This window comes from Aplidium turbinatum, chromosome 2 (assembly GCF_918807975.1).
Source record: "Aplidium turbinatum chromosome 2, kaAplTurb1.1, whole genome shotgun sequence".
NCBI lineage: Eukaryota > Metazoa > Chordata > Ascidiacea > Aplousobranchia > Polyclinidae > Aplidium > Aplidium turbinatum.
In genome coordinates this window covers 2,528,736-2,542,558 of record NC_137473.1, presented here as the reverse complement: position 1 = coordinate 2,542,558, position 13,823 = coordinate 2,528,736, and the positions used below count along the sequence as shown (strand labels likewise).

General features: G+C 37.2%; 1 protein-coding gene across 1 annotated transcript in view; it reads left to right on the top strand.

Moving 5' to 3' along the window:
- Positions 1–11,902, top strand: part of LOC145764722 (uncharacterized) — an 86,926-nt gene extending 75,024 nt beyond the window's left edge. Inside the window, exons 2-4 of the mRNA XM_082576383.1 lie at positions 10,846–11,111; positions 11,355–11,537; positions 11,626–11,902. Of these exons, the coding sequence (XP_082432509.1) occupies positions 10,947–11,111; positions 11,355–11,537; positions 11,626–11,679 (402 nt within the window). The 5' untranslated portion in view covers positions 10,846–10,946 and the 3' untranslated portion in view covers positions 11,680–11,902. The remainder of the gene's footprint in view (positions 1–10,845; positions 11,112–11,354; positions 11,538–11,625) is intronic.
- Positions 11,903–13,823: the final 1,921 nt, after the last annotated feature.

The following is a 13,823-nucleotide window of genomic DNA, read 5'->3' as shown; positions in this document are numbered from 1 at the left end:
TGTACTATCATTTATTTTGATGCCATGGTTAGTCTTAGACTGGGATTTACCTAATAGATTGTTGATTGTTTGCCAAGTAGCTTTCATATTAAACTTTTGCTTTTCAAATTTAGATTTATAAAATTCCTTCTTTTTTTGTTGAACTGTATGGAAGTATAAGTTTCTTGCAGAGGTGTAGTTCTTTTTGGAGTGAACAGTTTTATTTGCTATGTACTTTTTAAACAAACGCTCTTTTCTTCGTAATAGATGTAGTAGTTCTCTATCAAACCAAGAATTATTCTTTTTTAAAGGTGTTTTTTGTAAAGGAAAATGCTTATTAAATTGACTAGTATATTTTCCTATGAATAACTCATAAGCTTCATCAGCATCAGTTTGATTTAAACAACAAGTGATGTCCATATTTTCCAGAGCATTTGAGAAATTTTGTATGTTTGAGAGATTAAATGATCTGGTATATTGATGACATGTAACTGAGGGTTTTCCAATATTTGTACAATGCATAACTGGAAAGTGGTCTGAGATTGCATTAATTAGAATTCCACACCGACTTTCATTACCTGTTTGCACATTGGACCATATTTGATCTAAGACTGTTGCACTGGTGTCAGTTATTCTAGTAGGTTTATTAATTAGTGGGTAAAAAGAATTTGAGAACATCAAGTCTGTAAAATTGCCTACATTGATGTTTTCATAATCCAATAAATTATAATTAAAATCTCCCATTATGTAGCATTGTTTTGATGTACCTATGTTATTCATGCACTCACTAAGCATATCAAGAAATTCCAAATTTGACTTAGCATCCAATGCAGGTGCTCGATAAATGCTACCACAGGTCACTTGTTTACCACCAACAAAAATATCAATAAAAATAGACTCAAATACTTTTTCTTTCATAATGGTTAGGTCATCACGCTTGGTATACATAATATCACTTTTTAAGTATATTCCTACTCCTCCACCGCGACTGTTAATTCGAGCATTTGATATAAATGTATAGCCCGGTAGGTTTAAGTAAGGACCTTTTGAATTAGGCTGAACCCATGTTTCAACTACAGAAATTAAATCAGGACTGATATTTATAGACATCAACAGGGCCTCAAGTTTGGTGAAATTTTTTACATTAACAATAGACCGAGCATTGATACATAATGAAGTGAAGACTGGCCCTAGTGAGCAGTCCATTTTTAGTTTATTGACAGTTGTTGAGTCTACATATGTTTCAGATATATTAGGCATAAAAAGGTCATCTATGTCATTGTTGCTTGTGTAAGATGTGCTAGCAAACATATCATTCAGATAGTCAGGCTTGAAGGTAAGATTTGATACACTGTGGCTTCCAACCAGTGTAGCTAATTCGGTGTTGGATAGATGGACAAAAGGGGGAATCCAGTCACTGCACAAGGTACATGTCCAATTTTGTGTGTCATGATAATTTGCACTTTTTTTACAACATTTAACATGAACTTCAATGGGACAAGTTAAACATTTAATAAATTTTTGATTTTTTCTGATTGTTTTCATGCAATAGTTACATTTTGGTTTTAATAACATGTATTATTTAAACGTAGAATTGAAAAACAAAAAGGTATGTATAAAATAGGGTTGGTTGAAAGCTAAGCTAAGGATTAAGAGAATGGATAAAGTAAAAAGGTTCCTGAGTTTTTTTTTTTTTTTGTCATCGGTAATAATATATCATGTGAGATGGTTTGTTTAGCTTCAAAAGGATAAATGAAAACTGCATAATGTTACAGCCTAACAAAATAAGTTAAGCAGTTAGGTTTAAAATTTTTATGCCTTATGGTTTAAAATTTTTGGAATATCTGAAAAATCATCTATCAGCTACTTTTTAAATGATTTCAATTTCCACTTGTAAGTTAGGCCTACACCTGCATCTTGTCTTCAGTTTCAATTCCACACTCAAATTGCACTTTCTTTGCGAATTCTTTATTAATTTTGAAAATCTTTCCATCAGAGTAACCACAAACAAATAATTTTTTCAATTTTACTAAACTTGACGTGTCCTCAAGCCTAGATTTTTTTATGAAACAAATTTTTAGTTTTGAACCTAGAGAGCGAAACTTAAGCTGTTGATTTTAAAACAGCGCGGGAATTCCATCTTTCATGGGTCCACTAAGGCAAGATGATACAAGAGAGAGCAACACATTCGCAATTGTCTTACTGAGTGGATGGAATAAAGTAATGGTAACCAACTTGTAAAGATGCGAATAACATTCATTTCCAATAATACTTTCATCCACTCGGTTTTAACTTTATACTTGCAGAATTTATACTCCGGAATATTTTTAATCAAGAGAAAACTTTTAATTTGTCTTTTGCGAGAGTAGTACGGTACAATTATAAGCAATATGAATAAAATAGCACCATAACAATCTAGATTCTACAACAGACAGGAAGCAGCGAACGACTATATTAGTCATCGAGTCAGCTGCAAACAGTGCTTTCACTTTGAAGGATTTTATCCCGAAATCAACTTTTTTTCAACGCTTTTTTTTTCAACGAAATTTTTCAACGCTTCGAAGGAAAAGGAAATGAAGATAGATTTGTTAATTTTTTAATTTTAATTGGATTTTTTAAGGATTTTTAACAATTTTACAAGGATATTTTGTTTTTAATGTAATAATGGAAATGTTGTTTTTAGCAATTTTAAAGAAAATTTTATTAATATTTCCGTTTAAAAGTTCTAATAACGACTGGAGTAACGATGATCGTTGATCAATTGGTTTCCGTTACCACTCGCTATCCGGAACCCCTCTTACTCTCTTTCCCATTCTCGCCTTTCCATCGCTTGATTTCTATTCTCGCCATTTTGGGTTAAAATTAAAATTAATTGGATTAAAATTCTTTTAGTTAAAGTTAGTTAATCTGTTGATATACTGTTGAACTTGAGTAGCAATAACAAAGTTCACTGAGGTTCGACTCTTCGATGTACAGTTAGGCATGATAAGCTTAGGCTAGTGGATCCTTCGGGTTTAAAAAAGTTAGTTATAACCTATGCTAACCTATTTATGGTGTCATAATAATAGAGCTAGCTAGGCTGTGTACGTTATGTGTATACAACATGGTGTACACAGTCACACTGAGTCAGTATCATGAATAGGCCTAGTATCCTGAAGTTTTTCATCATTCTCAGATGATTGTGAAAACGTTACTGACAAGGAGAAAAAATAGATAGCCTAGCCTATACCATAGTTTGAAGTTAGCACATCAAGGCAAACTTAACTAAACACAAAAATAAATTTGTTGCTGGACATTTACCACCTGTACATTTTCGGTGTTAGGGACAGGTTAGGAGTCCGTGTAGGAAAGATGAGAGTGATAAATGGTAAATGATGTCCAGGACTGCAGGTGGTAAATGTCCCAGAACCGACTAACTGACAAGCAGCTTTTTGGCCCTACAGTGAGCAAAGGAAGTAGGCTAAACCATTGTGAAATATGTGCTGCTTTTGTGCAGCCTACTGACCGTTTTAACCCTTAACATACCAAGCAGGGTCTCGTAGGGACACCAGAATTGAATTATTTTATCTCCCTCTTTAATTATAGCAACAATTTTTCTCCTTATCTTTGTATGTGACATAAATTTAAGCAAGTGCAGTATCGTGCAACAAAAATTAAAAAATTATTTAAAACATCTGCAAAAAACAGCATAACGTTACCTGGGATCCTGATGGGACCCCCTTGGTATATTAGGTTACAAATGCTGAATGTTATCCAGTTAATTTCACGCTAAAAATGTCCTTAGGCTACATTTTGCCAGAGTTTGAGAATTTGATGACAAATCAACACGTGTTCAAAGAAAAAAAATGTTAAACTTGCAGTTTTTCGCGAAATTTGTAATGGATTTGTAGAAAACTGCAAAAAACTCTATAAGCCATTTGAAGAAGTAACGGTAGATGAACAATTAGTCTCTTTCCCAGGGAAATGTCCAATGAGTACACGAAATCAAAACCAGACAGTACATGAAATCAAAACCAGCAAGATATGGAATTAAAGTGTGGGCAGCTGAAGGCGTGAAAACCACTTATCTGTATAACCTCAAGTATTCAAGTATCAGGTTCAGTTAGGCGCCGGTCAAATAGGCGCGCACACTGCACGGCGTCTTGATATTTAGGTGCGGAGCACTGTGGCGCCCGTTTATTTAGGTGCTATTCCAAGTAAAGTCTGCAGATTGTATCAGTTTGGCAGGTAGGGGAATGCTTTTTACACAAAATGTTATCTTGAACAGAAAAATATGTTGTTTTGTTAATGCGCGTGTGGAGATGAGGTTCGAGATAACGCTCTACTACTCTTGATATTAGCACATCTCCACAGGACGTTTGCTATGCATCCTGAACACAGGTTGCAGCCAGATAGAAGCCACTTAATTTGTTATCTTTCGCAATTACTTCTACTCGGGATGGATTGGTCGTGTGGCGAGTACATATGAGACAACGCTCTACTACATGAATACATTTCTGTAGGGCATATAAACTCTGGCTACAAGTTGCAAGCATAATGGTGCGACTTTGCTCGTTATTAAACCTAGTCGGGATTTTGACGGAAAACAAAGTTACTCTTCACTCAAGCCTACCACCCGCTTGAATATAGGCTAAGGTATATTTTTTTTACTGATGTTTAGTGTAGTTGTTATTTGACTCACTAAAAGTGAACTCAGTCATGTTCGGAAACTTGAATAATTTATTGATAAGAGCTTTCGCCGACGCAAACCTGGACTAAAAACAAATAAATGTTGAACACGAGCATTAAAATAAAATATATATTTCTGTTCAATATAATATTTTGTGTGAAAAGCATTGCCGGATTAAGTAGCTTCACTCACGGAAGCCATGAAATATTTTTTGTTCATTACAACATTTTGTGTGAAAAGCATTGCCCTACCTGCCAAGCTGATACAATCTGCAGATTTTACTAGGAAATGCACCCAAATGAACGGGCGCCACAGTGCTCCGCACTTAAATATCCAGACGCCACAGTGTGCGCGCCTATTTGACCGGCGCCTAACTGTCTGCACCTAAATGACTTGCTTCCTTAGTAGGAGCCTTTAAGAAGGGTGTATTTTCATTGTTGAAATTAAATATCTGTTCAAAGGAGCTTGAACGTTCCGCTGGAACCCTGGCACCGGTGGGTTGTGGGCCGTGAGTGCCTTTAAATATTTATCAAAGGAATGGGCATAGGCCTATTGTTACTGTCACTATTGTCGCAAATCACTCGGCCCGACATTTCTGTATTAGCCCCCCACCCTAATTTTTTTTCTGGGTGCGCTATCGAGTCTTTCTTTAACAAGGCAACTACAGTGTTGTTGCGGACAAGCATTACATTAGTAGTGTCAGATGAGTGTCCGACAATGTTGCACATTGGTATGCCTTTGTCATTCAGTGACTGCTTGGTTGCACTATATATGCCTTCTGCTGTGACATTATTCTACAAGGTCAAGGAACTGGGTTTTAACACACATAGCTTCGACATCGCAAAAGACTACAACAATGTCTAGTTGTTTTGCGGATGAAGCATCCGCAGTTTCCTCCGATATGATGCTGAAGTTTGTCTTTATTAAGGTAGATATCAGTTTCTTAGCAAAAGTAAACCAGTTCCTTGCCTCACAACATTGGTGCACATTGTGGCATTAAGGTTCAGTCGCAATGAGGCAACTTTTTCCGCTGGGTTGGTAGGTACTCTTGACTGTATCAGCGACAGTAGGGGATAAGCCAAGGTGAAAGATAAGTTATTAATTCATGCAGAAACTCTGCCTCCAGGTTTTCAATAGGCTAATCAGCTTCAGTTACTCCTTAAAATTTCAAATAAACAGAAACACGTTGGCTTATTGGCTAGCATGATGAAAACCTGTTCTTTTTTTCACCCTGTTGCTGCTGGTCAACCCTGGGCCATTGGTCTAAAAGCAAATCATATGGTATCTGGTTTAGTGGCGAAAAAGGAAACAAACAGACCACTTGCCACATGGGAACAAGTGACGGTGACGTGATTTCAAAAATCAACTTCATAGCACCGAAAATGTAACAAAACAAAATTTACTGGTTAGCAAATTATACAATACGATATGCAGAAATTGCAAAAAATCCCCCAAAACTCCCTAGATCATCAAAATCCCTAGATTTGTCCCTAAAAGGGGCTGAAGTAGAATAACAAAAAGTAGAATAACTGAGATAAATTTTTGCAAGTAGGATTAAGAATGCTTATGTCGGTGAAATCTAGAACAAACGCTTCTATTTCATCATCATGCTAAACTTGCATATTGCAAAAGATAAAGCAATCAATGCAGCAGAAATAGGTGACAAAGAATGGAAAACTAAAAAACCGTATCTAGTTTCAGTAGTGTGTGAAATAAAATGGCGGCAACAACTTTGGATTGTCCGAAACTTTACCCTCATTGAGCTACCTCTAAATATTGTTTAATTGCACTGATTTTTTTTCTCAATTGTTATTTCATATCATAAAGGAACAATTTGAGAGGGTAAGAAAATCATATTTCAAAAATCAAAAAATAAGATTCTACCCGAATTAATTAAACGCAAGCACAAAGTAAGTACTAACTTTATCTTGTGATAACTTAAACTTCACCAACTTGTACCGATTTTCAGCAATTTAATTTTTACAATAAAATCATTAATCTTTTGCAAATTGAAAGAGTAGGCTATGTCTTGCTTTATGCACATGAAAAGTTTCAAGTTTATATCTTATCTACAAAACGAGCAATCGTCGTTCAAACGTAGCCGCTGGGCGACACTTTTTTCCAATACATTGTAAAGGCGAATCGACCCTTATTCCGTATACGCCACCCCCTGTTTGCTGTGATCGGTAAACAGTGCTTGAACAAAAATGTCTGGTGGCATAGCAAAAGGATAAGATGATGTTTTCTTAGGCATTTTTTGGTAATAGAGCTAAGTCGCTATGTTTTCTTGTTGCGAATTCCTGGTTGAGATATTTGAATGTTTGGTATTGGCAAAACTCGCTCTCTTAATGCAGTTTCGTTTAAAATTAGGCAAACTTTGTTTTAGAAACATAATAACTGAAAGCATCATTTTCAATATCGTGACGTCACACGCGTACTAAAGGGGGGGTTGTAACCCCAACTGCTTCATCTGCCCGAATAAACTGCTTGCTAGTCAAACGTAAGCATTGTATTTATGTAACACTAACTTAAACTTTGTCCATGAGCAACTGAGCTGAACGCCAGTAGACCTGTCCAGTGCCCAATCGGAGATAGAGTGGCTATGCATAGACATATCAGGCTATCACATCATCAATGTCTATAAGCCACCACCCTCACGCTTAACACCAACAGCCATCCCAGTGTTCCCCCAACCCAGCCTCTATGCTGGCGATATTAATTGGCACCACGTTGACTGGGGCTACAACACCACCAACATCGACGGAGAAAGCCTGGCCTCATGGTCAGCCAATAATAACCTCACCCTACTGCACGATCCTAAGGGTGCAGCGAGCTTCTTCTCCGGACGCGGGAACACTGGTAGAAACCCCGATCTGGCTTTCGCAAGTGATGACCCCGATAATTGCCAACCGGACAGACGTGTGCTAGAGAAGTTCCCCAGGTTCCAACATCGACCCTCGATTATCACGGCTCCAACGCTCATAATGCCTGTCCCGAGCAAGCCTGTTAAGCGATGAAACTTCAGAATGGCTAACTGGGAGTACTATAGCATCCTCACAAATAAGGCCACACAGAATCTCCCATCCCCTCACACCAACAACGTGGGAAAAGCCTACCAGGACTTTTGTGATGCAATAACATCAGCGGCAAAACAATCCATCCCACGCGGCCGACGAAAAACCTACATACCGTGCTGGGATAAGGAGTGCGAAAGCCTCTACTCCGACTTCCTCCACGCCCCTCAGGGCAATGACACCAACAGCTCAGCCACAGCTCTGCTTGCAAGGCTGGACTCAAAGAGGAAGGAGCGCTGGACAGAAGCCGTTGAATCAATCGACTTCACGCACTCCAGCCGAATAGCATGGAGTAAACTGAACGACCTAACTGGCAGATCACGTGCCTTCGTCAACAATGTCCCGTTTCAGAAAAATTCCATCGCCTCACAACTTGTGGAGAACGGGAAATATAAATCGAGAGACCGTGAATCAGATAGATTCGTCTTGCAAGAAATGACGGACCTCTGGAGGGTAACAACCCCAGACGGGTACAACATCTCGGGTGAGTTCACCCCGGAAGAATTTTCCGCCGCCCTCCAGCACATAAAGCCAGGTTAAGCCCCGGGCCCTGACCACCTTTGCCCGGAGCTGATACTCCATGCTGCTGCCTTCTTAAAGTCCTGATTAAAAGACTACCTTTCCTGCTGTTTGCGCCACCTGAGAATTCCCAGAATCTGGAGAAAAGCCCTTGTGGTTGCAGTTCCTAAGCCGAATAAGCCCCCATGGGACCTGAAGAGCTACCGTCCAATCTCACTGCTCTGCATCCCCTTCAAGATCCTCGAGAGACTCATCTACGCCCTTGTCGAACCAATAATAGATCCGCAGCTCTCCCGTGAACAAGCTGGTTTCCAACACGGACGATCAACCGTAGATCAGGTCACACTTATGACCCAAGACATTGAGGATAGCTTCTCGGCTAAGAAGAAGGCTGGCGCCGTGTTTGTTGATCTCACGGCTGCCTATGATACCGTATGGCATAGCGGCCTTACCTGCAAGTTACTCCGTCTGCTCCCTGACAGACACATGGTCCACATGATGATGGAACTTGTGCAAATCCGCAGTTTTACCCTCACAACCGTCAAAGTAGCGATCGTCAAAGCAGACTACGCCGACTTACATCGTGCTTTCCAACGATAGTAAAATTGTTAAAATCCGAGCAGAAATGAGAAAGCTACAGCACATTTGGTGAAGGCATTATTCACCGATTACAGTAAACCTGGGGCGGCTTATAATGAACACTGGAAATTGATTTGTGGTTGCATTGTTTTGGTAAAAAGCTTCGTCGAGCGATTACGTTTGAACAACGATTGCTCGTTTTGTAGATTGGATATAAACGTGAAAGTTTTTAGGTAAATAAAACAAGACATACTCTTTCTATTAGTGTTGGTTTGAACAATGATCGAATCACCTAATTGGTAAAAAGCTTCGTCGAGCAGCTACGTTTGAACAATGATTGCTCGTTCTGTGGATTAAATATAAATGTGAAAGTTAACAGATGTTTAAAACAAAACATACTTTTTTAATTTGTGTTGGTTTGGTATTTTTATTGTAAAAATTGAATTGCTGAGAATTGGTACAATAAAGTAAAGTTTAAGTTAGTACTACATAAATATAATGCATACGTTGGACTAGCAATGAATTTATTTGGGTAGATAAGGCATTGTGCTTTCCAACGATATTAAAATTGTAAAAATCCGAGCAGAAATGATAAACCTACAGCACATTTGGTGGAGGCAGTATTCACCGATCACAGTAAACGGGGTGCGGCTTATAATGAACAATGATCGAATCGTGCAATTGGTAAAAAAGCTTTGTCGAGCGGCTACGTTTGAACAACGATTGCTCGTTTTGTGGATTAGATATAAATGTGAAAGTTAACAGATGAATAAACCAAGACATGCTCTTTTAATTTGTGTTGGTTTGGTATTTTTATTGTAAAAATTAAATTGCTGAGAATTGGTACAAAATAGTAAAGTTTAAGTTAGTGCTACATAAATATAATGCCTATTTTGACTGTCAATTAACTTATTTGGGTACATGAGGCATTGTGCTTTCTAACGTTAGTAAAATTGTTAAAATCCGAGCAGACATGAGAAAGCTACAGCACATTTGGTGGAGGCATTATTCACCGATCACAGTAAACGGGGCGCGGCTTATAATGAACAATGATCGAATCGTGCAATTGGTAAAAAAGCTTCGTCGAGCGGCTACGTTTGAACAACGATTGCTTGTTTTGTGGAATAGATATAAACGTGAAAATTGTTAGATAAATATAGAAAGATATACTTATTTAATTTGTGTTGGTTTGGTACTGTTATTATAAAATTTGAATTGCTGAGAATTGGTACAAAATAGTAAAGTTTAAGTTAGTACTTCATAAATACAATGCATACGTTGGACTAGCAATTAATTTATTCGGGTAGATGCGGCATCGTGCTTTCCAACAATAGTAAAATTATTAAAATCTGAGTAGAAATGAGAAAGCTACAGCACATTTGGTGGAGGCACTATGCACCGATTACAGTAAACGGGGGGCGGCTTATACTGAACAATGATTGAATCATGCAATTGGTAAATAGCTTCGTCGAGCTGCTATGTTTGAACAACGATTGCTCGTTTTGTGGATTAGATACAAATGTGAAAGTTAACAGATAAATAAACCAAGACATACTTTTTTAATTTGTGTTGGTTTGGTATTTTTATTGTAAAAATTAAATGGCTGAGAATTGGTACAAAATAGAAAAGTTTAAGTGAGTGCTCCATAAATATAATGCATATTTTTGACTGGCATATAATTCATTCGGGTAGATGAGGCATCGTGCTTTCTAACGATAGTAAAATTCGAGCATATTTTAATTAAAACTTTGAAGCCGTTGAAGACAAAACTTGTGATTTTGTGACCAGCTAACAAAAGTCTACTCAGGTTATTTTCAAATATTAGAACTTTGACTCAAACCTGAAAGTTTTGTTCAAAATAATTTGTTTATATTTTTGTTTGCTATATAAATAAATTAATGTTTTGTTCTTTAGTAAACAACTTGTGTTCAATGCTTGTTTATTTTATGGTTAGAACCAAGCTGTGGTTTTAGATGACAACCTGGTTAGTCGAGCTAATATTGATTGATATTCATGCATTGTTAGATCACAATGATGATCGCTCCATCTTCGCCATCACAAAGATCCTGCGGGAAGGCAACGACTTGGAAGTGACAGTCACAGCAGAAAGTCATTTTGATGGAGGGATGATACGGATGAATGACTTCCACACTCAGAATGACATCCATGCTGTGACATCATTCATCAAGTCAATGCCGACGCGACTTGGATTCCTTGATCTGACCGGATGCGACATGAATTGCAATCGATTCCTTCCATGGAAGGAGGCGATCAAATCGATGCGTGGATCCGTGAGTCATGTTTAACTTTTATAACCAACACATTGATTCATGGTCAGTTGTTACGTTGATTCAACGTCGCGCATTACGTTGTTTTAACGTCTGAGTTTCAACAATTTTTACAAAGTAAGTTCCAGTTTCCAATTTTAATCATTTTCTAACAATTCTTGTAAACATAAAACAAATAAACAAAACGTCACAACATAAATAAATTGTTTATGTTTAATTGTTGCATCTTAATTAATTTGTGTTTAGATTGTTCGGATGTATCTCGATTTCAACTTCCTATCTATCGATGACGTCATCGAGGTGCTGCACAAAGTTGACGAGGAAGTTGTGATGGGGCGATCCCTCGATGATGGAGATGGGAAGAGGAGAGATCCGAACATGGAGGAAAGATCCAAGCTGCAAGAAGCATTGGATCGGACGGACAATAAGGTGAGAATTGTTTACATTGTATCAACGTTATAACAATTAATTGTGTCAGCATTAAATCAACATCAAGTATTCACTTTGTCTTTTACAGAAGTTGAAGATCTGGGTTGGTGGCGGTCGTTACCTCAAGCACAAGGATTGTTGATTTTTTTATTTATTTGTTGATGATGAACTGTTTTATTTTGGTCAACGACGCACGAGTACAAAATAATTGACACGGCGAGAAGAACACAATAAACATAGCCAGGTCAGAGACTTTAAAGAACCGGCCTGCCACGCCCCGTGGAGGCGGGAGCGGCGATGCACCCGGAAGTGAAGTCCACTAGATTAGGTCGCGGGGGCCAGGCTGGGGAGTCTAGGCACCTGTGGAAGGAAAGTGTTTAGAATAAAATTATGTTATCCAGATAATTCAGTGATTTTGTTTGGTTGACTTAAAATTACAACAACAAATTGCATGGAGATGTATATACTCCATGTGACATTTTTCCATTTGTGGTACCTAAACAGTAACCAAAAATGGTACTACTGCCAACCTTGCCAAATTGCTCAAACTGCAAGCAGTGAGCTTTGCGCAATGCATAGCAAGGTGCCTCCAGTAAAGTGCTCAAATATATGACCAAAAATGACTAAAAATGACCGAATTTTCTAAAGTCATTTCGGACAAATGACCGAAAAGTCTCAGCGAAAAAAAACCAGGGTGACGTAATATCAACAAAATGTTTATAATATTATCAAACCAAGGTTTGTTTATGTTTAACTTAAAGTGGATAAACATCAACAAAAGTAAGTTTGTTTCTATGAAATATAAATTAAGTTTAAGTTATTTCTTAAAAGTATTGCCAGATTAGATAAATATTTTTTGTAACTTTAACATACAATTTAAGTCTCAAATTTTAACCCCATTCGGACTAAGCAATTTTTGTGAGGTAATGGCATGACGTGTGGACTTATTCCATCCACACTTTCATTGTCTAATAACTTTTGATATAAAAACGTTACGAGGTTGCTTTTTTCGCAAAATTAGAGCAAAATTATTGACAAACTGGTTAAAATTTTAAGTGGACACACATACTCTACCAGTTTTTTGCTATTGCTTTTTTGCTAAAAAAAGTCAATTTTTTTAAAATTTGTCTGATGTCTCCGCTATTATCTCCTTGAAGTCGCTAATCTCGTCGTTAAAGGCACGCAAGGTCCAGTCATGCATGTAATCCGAAATGGTCAGTAGTCATGTAGGTCACGCAGTACATCTTGGAACGTTCAAAACAATACAAATGTTTGCTAACTTGCTTGTACAATAAGATAAAGTTTTCCAGATAACCAGCGCAAAACTTCTCACCAACCAATATTATGCTTCAAAAAACATTTGTCGTTTAGTATAAAACATTAATCACTACGCTGCATTTACAAGTAATATTTCAATTTTCAGATAATGCTTAGTTATTGCGTTGGCTATTGATTTCCTTGTGACTTCAATCTGCTTGTGACTTTGAAAGGAATAAGTTACTTGAAATGAAATTGTTTTAGACTTGCGTTGGAACATGTATGAATTATGAAGAAAGTCGTCAGAAATTACAGCGCAAGCATACCAACAAACGTCTCGATAACTATTCAACTTCATTATTATTTTGAATTTTATTGATACGGTTTCGTAGTAAATTACTGATTTTGAGGGTTTCTGTGAGTAATTATCAGTTTTTGTGTTCATACTAAAATGCTCATCATTCCATTGTTTATACGACGTTGGCCAATGTAACCAATCTGCTTTGTGAATAAAACGAAATGTCTCAAGCACATGAAGACAATAAGAGTGTTTCGGTTGACTGAATACTGTGGAAGTATGCAGTCTAAGATCACTCAAAGGACTTTTCGAGCAGTTTAGTCCAATCCATGCTTCACAATGAAACTTACTTCAAATTTGAAGTATAGATTTGTGTGGTAACAAAAGCACAAAATCAAATTAAGAAATTTGTGATGAATGAATTATGTAAACTTTCCATAGCCTGAAGCAATCAGTACGACAACAGTTTGAGACGGTCTTTCAACGTAAAACAATGTTGCTTTAGCAAAAATATTAGTCAAAAAGAACTTGGTTCCATCGATGTAAATTTGTTTAGTTTTGGATCCATATTTTTAATCTTTTTCTGCATTATCGCTAAATGGCAAAAATAAAAATAAACGTATTTGTTAGAAAGTTTACTTTATGTTGATTCAGCGTTGCTAAATGTTATTCAGCAAAAAGACTTTTAAATTTATCTGAATTTGGGTTTTTATTAGTTTGAAAATTGTAGA